This window comes from Anomaloglossus baeobatrachus, chromosome 6, assembly GCF_048569485.1.
Source record: "Anomaloglossus baeobatrachus isolate aAnoBae1 chromosome 6, aAnoBae1.hap1, whole genome shotgun sequence".
Lineage (NCBI taxonomy): Eukaryota > Metazoa > Chordata > Amphibia > Anura > Aromobatidae > Anomaloglossus > Anomaloglossus baeobatrachus.
Genome location: NC_134358.1, coordinates 438,691,470 through 438,707,498, shown reverse-complemented (window position 1 = coordinate 438,707,498; position 16,029 = coordinate 438,691,470). Strand labels below are relative to the sequence as shown.

The 16,029-nt window shown below is 42.3% G+C and overlaps 1 protein-coding gene across 1 annotated transcript in view; it reads left to right on the top strand.

Moving 5' to 3' along the window:
* The window catches only part of ANO10 (anoctamin 10), a 473,406-nt gene that overhangs the window by 36,675 nt on the left and 420,702 nt on the right, over positions 1-16,029 (top strand). Inside the window, exons 3-4 of the mRNA XM_075315233.1 lie at positions 3,002-3,184; positions 8,773-8,907. Coding sequence (XP_075171348.1) covers positions 3,002-3,184; positions 8,773-8,907 — 318 coding nt within the window. The remainder of the gene's footprint in view (positions 1-3,001; positions 3,185-8,772; positions 8,908-16,029) is intronic.

Below are 16,029 nucleotides of genomic sequence, written 5' to 3'. Positions count from 1 at the left end.
AATATAGGACTCTAGCCGACGAGGAACAGGGGCGTCAGTAAACTTTAGGACGTCGACCCCTGTATGACAGGAAGGGTGAGGAGTAGGGTGTATTGATTCCCACCTTTCTTCTCATCACGTTTTTAATATGTGTACCTTGTTTGTGGCATATATGTGAATAAAAATGATTTTTTAGGTAAAATAGTCTCTTTTGGTTAATGGATTTTATTCTAGGTTTTACAATGATGTATATGGACATATCTGGAAAGGTTCTACATATTGAAATCAAGAACTTATAAGATTTCTGCTCATTCTGGTGTTAGCACACACCGCCCACTAGACTCCTAACAGCAATCATATGATTTATTGTTCACGTTGTTACGGTTGTGGGGATACTAAATTTGTGTATATTATGTTCGGACTTGGTCCAGACTTAAAAGGGTTTTCCCAACAACAAAGTTCATTTTAATCAATAGATCTTGGAATCAAATAATTTCCACAATTGGATGTGATTAAAAAAAATGTTACTGTGCTGAGAAGATTTTATATACAGTGCCTTGCGAAAGTATTCGGCCCCCTTGAATTTTTCAACCTTTTCCCACATTTCAGGCTTTAAACATAAAGATAAAACATTTTAATGTTATGGTGAAGAATCAACAACAAGTGGGACACAATTGTGAAGTTGAACGAAATTTATTGCTTATTTTAAGCTTTTATAAAAAATAAATAACTGAAAATTGGGACGTGCAATATTATTAAGCCCCTTTAAGTTAATACTTTGTAGCGCCACCTTTTGCTGCGATTACAGCTGCAAGTCGCTTGGGGTATGTCTCTATCAGTTTTGCACATCGAGAGACTGAAATTCTTGCCCATTCTTCCTTTGCAAACAGCTCGAGCTCAGTGAGGTTGGATGGAGAGCGTTTGTGAACAGCAGTTTTCAGGTCTTTCCACAGATTCTTGATTAGATTCAGGTCTGGACTTTGACTTGGCCATTCTAACACTTGGATACGGTTATTTGGGAACCGTTCCATTGTAGATTTTGCTTTATGTTTGGGATCATTGTTTTTTTTTTTTTTGGAAGACAAATTTCCGTCCCAGTCTCAGGTCTTTTAGAGACTCCAACAGGTTTTCTTCAAGAATGATCCTGTATTTGGCTCCATACATCTTCTCATCAATTTTAACCATCTTCCCTGTCCCTGCTGAATAAAAGCAGGCGCAAACCATGATGCTGCCACCACCATGTTTGACAGTGGGGATGGTGTGTTTAGGATGATGAGCTGTGTTGCTTTTACGCCAAACATATCGTTTGGCATTGTGCCCAAAAAGTTTGATTTTGGTTTCATCTGACCAGAGCACCTTCTTCCACATGTTTGGTGTGTCTCCCAGGTGGCTTGTGGCAAACTTTAAACAACACTTTTTATAGATATCTTTGAGAAATGGCTTTGTACTTGCCACTCTTCCATAAAGGCCAGATTCGTGCAGTGTACGACTGATTGTTGTCCTATGGACAGACACTTCCACCTCAGCTGTAGATCTCTGCAGTTCATCCAGAGTGATCATGGGCTTCTTGGCTGCATCTCTGATCAGTCTTCTCCTTGTTTGAGATGAAACTTTTGAGGGACAGCTGGGTCTTGGTAGATTTGCAGTGGTATGATACTCCTTCCATTTCAATATGATCGCTTGCACAGTGCTTCTTGGGATGTTTAAAGTTGTGGAAATCTTTTTGTAACCAAATCCGGTTTTAAACTTTTCCACAACAGTATCACGGACCTGCCTGTTGTGCTCCTTGGTCTTCATGATGCCATCTGTGCTTTAAACAGAACACTGAGACTATCACAGAGCAGGTGCATTTATACGGAGACTAGATTACACACAGGTGGCTTATATTTATCATCATCAGTCATTTAGGACAACATTGGATCATTCAGAGACCCTCAATGAACTTCTGGAGTAAGTTTTCTGCACTGAAAGTAAAGGGGCCGAATAATATTGCACGCCCCAATTTTCAGTTTATTATTTTTTTTTACAAAAGTTTAGAATAAGCAATACATTTTGTTCAACTTCACAATTGTGTCCCACTTGTTGTTGATTCTTCACCATAAAATTACATTTTTTTTATCTCTATGTTTGAAGCTTGAAATATGGGAAAAGGTTGAAAAATTCAAGGGGGCTGAATATTTTTCCAACGCACTGTATGTGTCCCTGCTATGTACTGTGTAATGGCCGTGTCTGACCATACAGGGACATGGTCTGATCATACCCCATCTCCTGGGCCGGGGAGGATGCAAAAAAGAGATTATACAGACATTACAGCACGGGATCACAGCTGATTCTTTCTTTGAGGTAAGGCATTTCCCTGCTAGTTTTTAAGCAATATTTTACCTATTTTACCTCAAAGTAAGAATTATTTGAGATCCCATGCTGTGCTTTCTGTATACTCTTTTGCGTGCTCCCCTGCTCAGGAGCTATGGGGTGATCAGACCAAGTCCCGGTACGGTCAGACACAGCCATTACACATTACATAGCAGGGGCACATATATAAGATTATTAAGAACATTTTTTTTAATCACATCCATTTGTGGAACTTATTATTCCAAGATCTATTGATCAAAATGAACTTTATTCTTGGAAAACCCCTTTAAGGCCGGGTATACATATCCAGCTTTTCGCCGGTTTGACGGATGCGGTGCATGCCAGTACAGTGTATACAGTAGAGTGGCAGCGCAACAAGCGCCGGTCACATGCTGTCATGTGACCGGAGCATGTGACCCGGAAGTTGCGGCGCTGCCACTTTACTGTATCATACTGTACTAGCATGCGCCGCATCCGTCAAACCGGTGAAAAGCCGGATGTGTACCCGGCCTTTGACTTGTTTAATTCTTGATTAGATCACCTATTTTTACATGCTTTTTAACTGCATCTTTAGTTGATGGTGGGGTCCTACTCATGAAACCATTGTTTCATATTACTAGTGTTCCCTTCGTTTGAGATGTGACCTTGACTTTTTCTCTACTTGTATAAGGTGCCCAGCTCTTGATTAAACCACTGGTGATCTCAGAAGAAGAGGAGAATATTTATATTGTTGGAGCCTCCACTAGACGACTTCTTCTTGGAGCTGAGGCTGCAGGATTTGTAAAGGAAAGTAACGATGGCACAATGAGACCTTTCTTATACAGCAATCGGGCGGAGTACAAAAACTTTCTGGGTAAGTTGGTACATAGAAAGGTTATTCTGGTATGCAGAAAATGCACATGACGAGGAATCCTCTCTCCACTTGTTAGTCATGCACTTAATCATGTCTGCTTCATTCCATAGATGGAAGAGTGAAAGTAAAATCACAGTAGCTGAATGTTTTATTTTTACAGAATTTTGACAATTTTATTTTAATTTTTTTGGAAAGGTGGGGGCCATAATTTGTTTAAAGGGAACCTGTCAGGTCCCCTATGTACCCAGACCCATGAGCAGTTCTGGGTGAATGTTGCTAATCCCTGCCTAACTGTCCCTGTGTCTAGTAACATAGATAAAGAGTTCTTTAGAAAAAGTATTTCTAAAGATCCTTTATGATATGGTAATGAGGTCAGAGACTAGTCGCAAGGGTGTTATATCCCCGGACTAGTCTGCCCTCTTAGGCTGCTTTCACACCTCCGGTTTTAGCAGAGCCGGCCAATCCGGCTCTAAAACCTATGCAACGGATGCGGCGACAAAACCGCATCCTTTGCATAAGTTTTTTACATGCGGCCGTCCGGTTTTTGCTGCTTGCGGCAGGATACTGAGCATGCACAGTGGAAAACAACGCATGCGGCGGCCGGATGCGGTTTTTGCCACAGGTCCATAGGCATGCATTGCGCCGTCCGGATGCGGCGCAATGCGTTTTTTTTGACGGACAAAAAAACGTGCCAGGCAACGTTCCATCCGGCCGCCGCATCGGCTAAATCTATACAAGGCAGGAGGATCATTACCAGGATGGGGTACCTGAGTTAAAGAATTTGGGGAGATTACCCCCATAACAGTGTCAGCAGCAGATCCTCGCCCCATAACAGTGTGTCATGACTACATATTTTGCTTAAAATTTTATTTTCCTATTTTCATCCTTTAAAACCAGGATGCATCTTATGGTCCAGTGCGTCTTATAGTCCAAAAAATACGGTAATTGATTAGCCAGCCATTGGCCACAGGTTCCTCTATTGCGTGTGCCATATACTAGCTAATTAATCCTTTATTTCAATATAATGCTTGTAGACATAGTGAATGCTGCACAAACTACATGAAAACTCCACACTACGATGTACCGGTTCAGTAAACCTAGTGGTTATAAGGTCTGTAGTTATTAGTAAGACTATGATAACCCGTTAGAATCCTGAGCAGAGCTGGATCATCGCTGATGCTGGTGGAGCTCTTGTTTAGGCCCCAGCTGTTCTGCTTTGACCACTAACTAAGAACTTTACTTTAGTGACAGTTTAATTACATACAAGACCGGGCAACATGAGAAGCAATTGTCACATAATCTGTCGTAGAGAAGGTTGCTGCCAGGTTGTGTATCGGATAAAAAGCTAGTCGTTTCTGAGTGGGTTGGAGTATGTGAAGAAGTGATGAGACACAAGAATTGATAATGATGTCACAGGTGTGGGCATGATAGGTGGTGATGTCATAATAAGATCTGGTTCTATAAATTGGACGTCAGTAGCATATACAGCCAGACAGCAATGATGGTTGCTCCAGGATGCAAGGAAAGCTCATGCTGGAAAATCCTGGGCAATTATTAACCTCTCCACCACCCGGTGATTTTTCATTTTTTGTTTTTTTTTTTCTTTCCCTTCTTCCAAAAGCCATAACTTTTATATTTCTCTCTCCATATAGCAATATGACGGCTTGTTTTTTTGCGGGATGAGTTTAAATGACACTGTTCATTCTGCCCCATTTTGTACTGGTAAACAGGAAAAAATATTAAAGTATGGAGATATTGCCAAAAAAAGTGCAATTCCACTATTTTTTTTTGTTTACCGTGTTCACTATATGGTAAATCTGACTCAGCATTATGATTCCCCAGGTCGATACGAGTTCGTAGATACCAAACATGTATAGTTTTATTTTTATTTAAGTGGTGGAAAACATTTCAGAAATTTGTGAAAAAAAAAAGAATTGCACTTTTGTAGCCATTTTCCGAAGCCCGTAGTGTTCTTATTTTTCAGGCTCTGGGGCTCAGTGACGGCTTATTTTTTTCGTCTTGAGCTGACTTTTTTAATTATACAATTTTTAGGTAGATTCTATGTTTTCATCGTCTTTTATTGCATGTTATTGCAATATTGCGTCGACCAAAAGAGAGTAATTCTGGCGTATTTACTTTTTTTTCTTGTTACACCCTTTACCAATAAGGTTAACTTATTTAATATTTTGACATTTCTCAACGCGCCAACACTAAATGTGTTTTCTTTTTGTTTTCTTTTAAATCATTGTTTTTTCGTTTTCAACGGTGTAAACAAGGAATGATTTGAACTTGTTTTTTTTTTGTTTTTGTTTTTTTTTTTAATTTTCTTAAAACATTTTTTTTCCTACACTTTTTATGATTTTACCAGTCCACTCACTTCTGCTGTTCAGAGCAATGCTTCAGCATTTTTCTGAAAAGCAGAAATGCTGATCTCCCGTGAACACCTAGCGCTCAGCTGGCGTTCACGGGAAGTGCGTCATGACAGTGACAGGGGTCATCAGCTGATCCCGCATTGTCATGACAACCCATTAGCACTTTGTGATCATGCCAATGGCGGTGGTGAATGACGCGCTTCCTGCCGGCGCGTTAAATCCCATTGTCAGAGATTTACAGCGGGATTTAACTAGTTAACAGGCACAGGTGGATTGTTAGCTGCACATTCCAGCTGATCAGATCAGCCTACATATGCAGGAAAACATGCGGCGAGCCTGCATTAAAGGGACAGAGACTACCTTGGACGTATCAGTACGTCCAAGGTTGCGAACAGGTTATAGGGGTAGTCCCATCTTAAGATTCTATCAAAATATGTAATAGGCATAATAATGATATTAGCAAATACCTCCAATTAGAAATAAATCCAGAAAAAAAGGGGGTTTCTTTCAGCTCACCTATTCATTGTCCATATTACTGGCTGTGAGTCCACTTGATACTGGGCGGTGCAGGGAAACAAGACACCGGGCAGTCCAGGATACTAGTAAGTGGAAGGAGATCTAGCACTCATCCAGATAAAATCAATTTTCTTTATTTCAAAATTTCTTAAAAAACATGGCCCAAAATAAAACAAGGTACTGGCGCCAATACACACCGCTTACGTGTTTCAGACCGTGAGGTCCTTACTCATAGCATCAGTATGCTCACCTTACAAATGTATCTCAATAAATAGTTCATTTATTTCAGTAATTCAATACAAAAAGGGCAGCACATATATTATATAGAGTCATTACAGAGTGATGTATTTCAAGTGTTTATTTCTGTTAATGTTGTTGATTATGGCTTTCAGCCAATGAAAACCCAAAAATCATTATCTCAAAAAATTTGAATAATTACCACAAAACACCTGCAAAGGCTTCCTAAGCATTTAAAAAGGTCCCTTACCCGTCTATAGGGGTAAAGATTAGAGGAGGGTGGAATGCTCTCCGTAAATCGATTTTAAATGAGCATTGGCGAGAAACCCAATTTGGAATAATGCATAAGACAATTTATGGTTTCAGTCTCCCTCCATCAGCAACAAAACCGGACAGGCTTACGTTTTGCCCTAAATGTAAGAGAGTTGAACTGATCTCCTTCATGGGTTGTGGTCCTGCTCCCATTTGAGTCCTTTATGGTCACAGATCACAAGTTGTGTGGGGTCTTGAAGTCCAGCTCTCACCTGGGTTTGCTCTTTTTCACCATTGGGAGGAGGGGAACGATATTAAAGGGAAGATGACTAACCCACCCCGACTTATACATGTGATACTTCTGGCAGCCAAGAGAGCGATACTTAACAAATGGTAGGAGTCTAGGGTCTCCGTGTTTGAGGAGATCTTGGATCAGCTCATGCATCTTCTTGAAATAGAAGGACTGGATGCAGAAAGGAGGGCGGATAGAATACGACAACATTTTAACAAATAGAAGAAATTCATATTGGCCTATTGTACTCGGGAGGAGATAGTCAGGATTATGTCACCTTTAAAGGACACAGTCTGGTATCATACCGAAAAATTAAAGGAAACATTGGATGGCTTGGAGGTGGGGGAGGGGAGGAAAGGCCGAAAGGTGACTAAAAGGAACCAAGTTGGGCGAGGAGGAAATAACCGATTTTGAGTGGAACTTCTTTATTCTATGTCATTACCTTGCGATGTTATGGTTATTGAATCTAAAACTTTGTTATGGAATTTGTGACGATCAAACAGGTCATTGCTAAAGAAGTTGGCTGTTCACAGAGTGCTGTATATAAGCATATTAATGGAAAGTTGAGTGGAAGGAAGACGTGTGGTAGACAAAGGTGCACAAGCAACCGGGATAACCACAGGCTTGATAGTATTGTTAAGAATAGGCCATTAAAAAATTTGGGTGAGATTCACAAAGAGTGGACTGCTGCTGGAGTCAGTGCTTTAAGAGCCACCACACACACATGTATCCAGGGCATGAGCTACAGCTGTCACATTCCTTGTGTCAAGCCACTCATGACCAATAGACAATGTCAGACGCATCTTACCTGAGCCAAGGAGAAAAAGAACTGGATTGTTGCTCAGTGGTCCAAGGTGTTTTAGGATGAAAGTAAATTTTTCATTTGGAAATCAAGATTCCAGAGTCTGGAGGAAGAGTGGGAGGCCACAATCCAAGCTGCTTGAGGTCTAGTGTGAAGTTTCCACAATCAGTGATGGTTTGGGGAGCCATGTCATCTGCTGGTGTAGGTCCTCTGTGTTTTATGAAGACCAAAGTCAGCACAGCTGTCTGCCAGGAAATTTTAGAGCACTTCATGGTTCCCTCTGCCGACAAGCTTTTTGGAGATGTAAATTTCATTTTCCAGCAGGACTTGGCATGTGTCCACACTTCCAAAAGTACCAATATCTGGTTTAATAACCACAGTATCACTGTGCTTGATTGGCTAGCAAACTCACCTGATCTAAACCGCATACAGAATCTATGGAGTATTGTCAAGAGGAAGATGAGACACTTGTGCTGCCGTGTCAGGCAGGGACGAGGTCTCCTGCAGCCGGGGAGTTTCTCCAGAGGAGCCTTCCAGGAGGAAAGCCTCCCATGTGGCCGATCCGGAGGAGTCACTGGGTATCAGTATTTCTGGTTGCAAGTAAAGCCTCCGTCCAAGCAGCTCCTGACGTGAGTCCCCAAAGAGGAAGAAAATTGGCAGAAAAATGAAACACGGTCTAATGGAGCACTATGGAGGATACAGGGATGTAAAAGTTCAATGGTTTTTATTAATTCACATAAACCACAACGTGTTTCGATATAGTCCAATATCTTCGTCAGGTGGACTATATCGAAACGCGTTGTGGTTTATGTGAATTAATAAAAACCATTGAACTTTTACATCCCTGTAGCCTCCATAGCGCTCCATTAGACCGTGCTTCATTTTTTCTGATAATCATCAACATTAACACAAATAAACACTTGAAATAGATCCCTCTGTGTGTAATGACGCTATATAATAATGCGTTTCCCTTTTTGTATTGAATTACTGAAATAAATAAACTTTTTGATATTCTAATTTATTGAGATGCACTTGTACAGTATATACTGTTCTGGAGCCAAATATGTGGTATTTTGTATATTTTGTTAATGCGCATCTGGTTTATACTTTTATACAGGAGATGGAGAAGATTTTCTCACCATGGCCGAGTGTCAGTATATCATTAAACATGAGCTGGACAATCTACGTGCTCAAGATGAGACAAATATTCCTGGTTATCCACAGTCCAAGCTTTATCCTGGAAAATCAATAGGCAAGTACATTTTATAGTCGTGTTTAATCAGAATAATCTTCCATGATTCTAAATGATGAACAGGTCTGGACCGAGATCAGCTATGTCGCAGTATACAGGAGCGATATGATCAAGAAATCAATAATTACTTTTAAAAGTTAGCAATAAATGGATACTTTATTTGGGTTAAAAATTACTAGACCTTATAATTGATTAAAGATTCAGAGGAAAATAGGTTTTATTGTGTGAGATTTGAAGATCCAGCTTAACCCCATAGCGACGGCCTAACGTCTCAAGACGTCGGAAAAACAGGGTACTTATTCTGTTCCGACGTCTTGAGACGTCAGGCCGGAAAAACCCTGTAGCGCCCCCCAGTGACGAAAAATCTCGGGGGTTTCAGCTACCGGGGGTAGCTGAGACCCCCCAGATTATGAATCAGGGTGTTTTTTATGCACCCCGTTAATGCGATCGCCGGTATACACCGTATACCGGCGACAACATAAAAAAAAAATAAATGGCTGGTAAAATTTATTTATTTCTCATCTGACGTGATCAAACATGTCAGATGAGAAATAAATGTGAGCCCTTAGTGCCCCCAAAGCCCCCGGTACCGGAGAAATCCATCCAACCCCCCCCCCCCCTCCGGAAAATCCAAGATGGCGCCGACGCGCGCTGAAAACTCCCGCCGTCGCCGCCTCTGCATTCATTTCCCTCCGATCTGAAATGATCAAACATTTCAGATCGGAGGGAAATGTCCCCCTCCTGACCTCTCCTCCGGTACACCGGAGCTCTTTGGTCCCTGGAGCCCCCTCCAGTTCTTCAGAGCCCCCCTCCGGAGCGTGCAAGATGGCGCCGACGCGCGCTGAAAACTGCCGCCGCCGGCTCTGCATTCATTTCCCTCCGATCTGAAATGATCAAACATTTCAGATCGGAGGGAAATGTCCTCCCCCTGACCCCTCCTCCGGTCCACCGGAGCCCTCTGGTCACCGGAGCCCCCTCCGGGTCTCCAGAGCCACCCCCCCTCCCCCGCATTCATTCTGCTCTTTCTGCCGCATGTGACACGTCACATGCGGCAGAAAGGTGTCCCCAGGTCCCCCCAGGTCCCACTAGGTCACCCCCCATCACCCCCCCCCCCCAGCCCCCGGTCATACGTTACCTGTCTGGTGATCCGTCCCGCGATCACGCCGCCTCCTTCTTGAATGCTGGCGGCGCATGCGCAGACAGCGGCTGTCAGCTGGATTCCTCCCCCGGTCCACAGTGGAGCAGCCTGTGCATCAGCGACGTCAGTCTTGCAGGGACGCTGACGTCGCTGATGCACAGGCTGCTCCACTGTGGACCGGGGGAGAGTGAGTGCAGTAATCAGCAGTCTCTCCATGTGAGGAGTGTGGTCCTCACATGGAGAGACTGCTGTTCCAGAAAATGGGGGGTACGTTCTGTGAGCGTGCCCCTCATATTCTGGAATGAGGTTACTGCAGGTCACTCTGCCCTAAGTTGGACCGGGGCAGTGTGAGTGCAGTATTCTCAGATTAATGCACCCACACTGCTCATGGAGAGCTTGCTCTTCCAGAAAATGGGGGATACGTTCCCTGAACGTGCCCCCCATATTCTAGAAGATCCAGAGTCGGCGTGGGACCTCCAAAATGGATTACAGCGACCGGAATTTCTTTATTTTCAATAAATTGGGGAAAGAGGAATGTTTCGGGGAGTGTTTTTTCAAATAAATTTTTTTTTTGTCTTTTTTTTTTGTCTATTACTTACTGGGTTAGTGATGTCGGGTATCTGTTTAGATGCCGTGACATCACTAACCCCAGGGCTTGATGCCAGGTGACATTACAGCTGGTATCAACCCCATATATTACCCCGTCTGCCACCGCACCAGGGCGCGGGATGAGCTGGGGCGAAGCGCCAGGACTGGCGCATCTAATGGATGCGCCACTTCTGGGGCGGCTGCGGCCTGCTATTTTTAGGCTGGGAAGAGTCCAATAACCATGGCTCTTCCCAGCCTGAGAATACCAGACCCCAGCTGTCCGCTTCACCTTGGCTGGTGATCTAATTTGGGGGGGACCCCACGTTTTTTTTTTTTTTTAAAAAAAAACGCCTGGGGAGCCCTCCAAATTGATCACCAGACAAGGTGAAGCTGTCAGCTGTGGTTTGCAGGCTACAGCTGTCTGCTTTACCCTAGCTGGCTATCAAAAATGGGGGGGACCCCACGTCGTTTATTTTAATTATTATTTTTTTGGGGGGCTAAATACAAGGCTAGGCACCCTTTAGTGCCACATGAAAGGCACTAAAGGGCGCCAGCTTAGAATATGCAGGGGGTGGGACGTTATATATGTTTGACATCTATCCATTCATCCATTGTAGCATTTTAGGCTGTGCGCCCACAATCGGGATTTGCAGCGTTTTGGGCGCAGAGTGTTTTCCCTGCGTCCATAACGCTGCATTGTGCAGTAGAAGCACAGTGGAAGGATTTTTAGAAATCCCATGCCCAATGTGCTTGCCCAATGTGCTTCTTTTCTCCGCCACATAAACTGACCTGTGGCGCAGCTTCCCGAGCCTCAGCATGTCAATTTATGCTGCGGAGATGAGTGTTCTCTGCAGGTAGCATAGAGCTCCACAGCGGCCTGAACCCAAATCGTGGGCATGGGCAGCTGCGTTCTCCCGTGGACAACACTCACATCTCTGCAGGAAGGCTGACACTGTGTACTAGACGCCGTGTCGCTGGATCATGACCACATAGCCTAAAAGTGAGACATTGGTTGCTACAGCAACATTTTTGTGAAGTACCTGTGGATTCAAAATGCTTACTATACTCCTGAATAAAATCCAGTTTCCAAAATGGAGTCACTTGTGGGGGGTTTCTAATGTATAGGTACCCAAGGGGCCCTGCAAATGTGACATGGTGCCCGCAATTTATTTCAACTTTTCCAGAATTCAAATGGTGCTGCTTCCATTCCAAGCCCTCCCATTTATCCAAACAGAGGTTTTTGGCCACATGTGGGGTATCCCTGTGCTCATAAGACATTGGATAACAACCTGTTGGGTCCACGGTTTGTTGTTGTCTCTTGAAAAAGTGAGAAATTTGATGCTGAAGCAACATTTTTGTGAAAAAAATTAAAATTTTCAATATGGCAACCTAAGCTTATCAAATTCTGTGAAGTATTCGTGGATTCATACTGCTCACTATACACCTAGATAAAAGCCTTGAGGTGTCTTGTTTCCAGAATGGAGTCACTTGTGGGGGACCGCCACTGTTTAGGCACCTCAGGGGCTCTCCAAATGCAACCTTGCGTCCACTATTGATTCCAGCCAATTTTGCAGTCAAATGGCACTCCTTCCCTTCCGAGACCTGCCGTGTGCCCAAACAGTTGATTTCCACCACATATAAGGTATCGCCAAACTCAGGAGAAATTGCACAATAAATGTTATGCTGAATTTTTTCCTTTTACTCTTGTAAAAAAAAAAAGCTACCTGGTTGAAATAACAATTTTGTGGTAAAATTTTTTTTTTTTTTTTCATGGCTCAACGTTATAAAATTCTGTGAAGCACCTGGGGGTTCAGGGTACTCACCAAACATCTAGATAAATTCCTTGAGGGGCCTAGTTTCCAAAATGGGGTCACTTGTGCGGGGTTTCTGCTGTTTAGGTACCTTAGGGGTCCTCCAAATGTGACATGGTGCCCGCAATCTTTTTCAGCCAAATTTCCTTTCCAAAATTCAAATATTGCTCCTTTCGTTCCAAGCCCTCCCATTTGTCCAAACAAAGGTTTCAGACCACATGTGAGGTATCACCGCGCTCATAAAAAAGTGGTTAACAAACCTTGAGGTCAAATTTTTGGAATTACCTCTTGAAAAAGTGAGAAAATTGATGCTAAAGCAACATTTTTGAGAAAATGATTAAAATTTGCAATATGACAACGTAACGTTAACAAAATCTGTGAAGTACCTGTGGATCTAAAATGCTCACTATACCCCTAGATAGAAGCCTTGAGGGGTCTAGTTTCCAAAATGGTGTCACTTGTGAGGGGTTTCTTCTGTTTAGGTACCTTAGCGGACCTGTAAATGCAACATGGTGCCCGCAATCTATTTCAGCCAAATTTGCTTTCCAAAATTCAAATATTGCTCCTTCTGTTCCGAGCCCTCCCATTTGTCCAAACAGAGGTTTCTGACCACATGTGGGGTATCGGCGCACTCATAAGAAAGTGGGGAACAAGTTTTGGGGTCCATTTTGTTGTGTTAGTTCTTCTAAAAGTGAATAAATTTGGGTTAGAGCAACATTTTTAGGTAAAATTTAATTTTTGCTTTTTTTCATTCCACATTGCTTTTGTTCATGTGAAGCACCTGAAGGGTTAATAAACTTCTTGAATGTGGTTTTGAGTACTTTGGGGGGTGCAGTTTTTAGAATGGTGTCACTTTTGGGTATTTTCTGTCATCTAGGCCTATTGAAGTCACTTCAAATGTGATGTGGTCCCTAAAAAAATGGTTTTGTAAATTTTGATGTAAAAATGAGAAATCGCTGATAAACTTTGAACCCCTCTAACTTCCTAACAAAAAAAAATTTTGTTTCCAAAATTGTGCTGATGTAAAGTAGACAAGTGGGAAATGTTATTTATTAACTATTTTGTGTCACAGAAATCTCTGGTTTAACGGTATAAAAATTCAAAAGTTGAAAATTGCTAAATTTTCAAAATTTTTGCCAATATTCAATTTTTTCTTCAATAAACGCAAAAAATATTGTCCTAAATTTGGTACTAACATGAAGTCCAATATGTGACGAAAAAACAATCTCAGAATCACCGGGATCCGTTGAAGCGTTCCAGAGTTATAACCTCATGAAGTGACACTGGTCAGAATTGCAAAATTTGGTCTGGTCATTAAGGTGAAAATTAGCTCCGTCACTAAGGGGTTAAAGAGAAGGTAAGGTTGATCATCTGGCATTCGGATATCTCCAGACTTGTGCTACATGCACTCTAAAAAAAGGAAATGCAGTTAGTGCAGATTTTACATTGTGCTAAACTTAGCCTCTTAGTTTTATACAGATCAGTAATGTCCTTTGAAACATGATAAGGCTCCAGTGCATCATTCAGGAGGGGTCATTTGTATGTGGTCCTAAAATGTCTGGGGTCTAAAAATAGGTTTTGGAAATCTAGAAACATGTAAATAAAAAAAACAAACAAACCTGAGTTTATTTTCCTAGCACAGTCACAGTCCTATTCTTTGTACTATATGCAATAAAAAAAGTTATTTTTGGTTGGTGTGTACTTTATTTTATTTTTATTTGTTTAGTGTTCTTTTATAATGAGTTTGATGATTTTGCATTTTTTTTTGTCCGTTTCTGCCACAGTATTGGTTAAAATAACATAATGAGTAGAGATGAGCGAACCCGCAGATATTTGGGTTAAAAAATACAGTTTGGGACTCAACTTGAACTTGAACATCTGCCCGGATGGCGACACCCTTTTAAATCTATGGGGACCCAAACATTGTGCTGTAAAATAGTGGTAGGAAGGGCTAGGGGGATTAGAACAGGACAGTTATGCTTACCGAGTCTCCCGTGCAGCTGTAACACTGCTTCCGGATCCACTCATTAACCCGCATACATAGTCACTGCTTCCTCTGCCCACCATCAGTCCCAGTGTCTGTGATTGGTTACAAGCAGACCGTGTACCCACCTTGTTTGACAGCGTCTGTGATTGGTTGGAATCACACACGCTGTATTTTTACAGGTGTAATAATCAATCAATGAATAAATTGGTGTAGGGTCCTCCCATATTGTGATACCGAGCACAGATAAAGCAGACCACTACAGGATGCAGCCCTCAGTCATATGCTTATCTTGGCTGAGTATCAAAATAAGAGGGACCATATTCAGCTTTTATTTTTAATTAATTATTTAAATATATATTAAAAAAAAAAAATGGTGTGCGGTCCCCTCCAATTTTAATACCCAGCTGATTAGCCACCAAGCTCACAACTGGTGACTGATATTCTCAAGCTGCGTAGGCCCATCGTTATTGGGCCCCCACAGCCTAAAAATAGCAGCCTGCAGCTGCCCAGAATTGTTGCATTCATTAGATGTGACAATTCCGGCACTTTTTTTTCTGGCTCATCCCGATTGCCCTGATGCGGTGGTAATTGGAGTAATCTAAGGGGGTAATGATAGCTCACAGCTGCCCTTAATCCCTAGATTAGTAATGGAAGGCGTATATGAGACTTCCTCCATTACTAATCCTGTAAGTGAAAAGAAATAAACACAAACACCGAAAAAATCTTTTGGAATAAATTACGAAAAAACGCCTTCTTTCTCCACTGTATTAACCCCAAACACTGAGGTCTGATATAATGCACCCGAGGTCCCAGACTCTGCTACATACTGTAGTCAGAACATTGGGGCACATTAGGAAACGTGGCTGACTGAGCCGCAGCTGTGAGCGGTGATGTCACTCAGTTTGTCTTCAGTTCCCTGCGCACCCCACCTATGACCACAGGTAAATTCACCTTAGGTGACCACGTTGAACTCAATGACTACACTTCAGGTGAACTTATTCAGTTCAAAGAGACCTGCATGTCCTGGATGAAAACCACTTTTTTTTTGCCAAGAGATGCAGATGTGATGCTGAAATTTATGCACCAGATCTGCATCTTCTGACAAAAAAAAAACGCACCTAAACGCGATCTTTGTAGAGTCGAAGATAGATACTTAGTGACATCAATGTGCGAATGCTGTAAACCGTCTAAAATGTAGTTTACGTTAAGCTGAGTTCTGAAACCTTCCCAGCCTATCTCGCAGTGTCTCCACATTTACCTTTCAGCACTTCCATATCTATAGTATTCAGGGCACCTACTCCCAATGCACATCCTCTCAATCTCGTGGCAATTAAGTCTCTCCTCCCCCTGTATTTCGAGTGTCTGTGATTATTTTTTTCTCATCTCTTGCCCCACCTCTGCCCATTCTCTCATCAATCATCTCATCTATTTAGTTTCTCACAAGCTCCTCATATTTGTGATCCCAGTGGTCTATCCCGATGTAATCTATGGAAATTCGCCAGGTGCATAGGATGAAATTTGTTCCCGTGATGATCTTCCATGGAAATAACAGTTGAGGAGCTATGGAATCTGCCAACTGATGGCTAGAAATCATATCC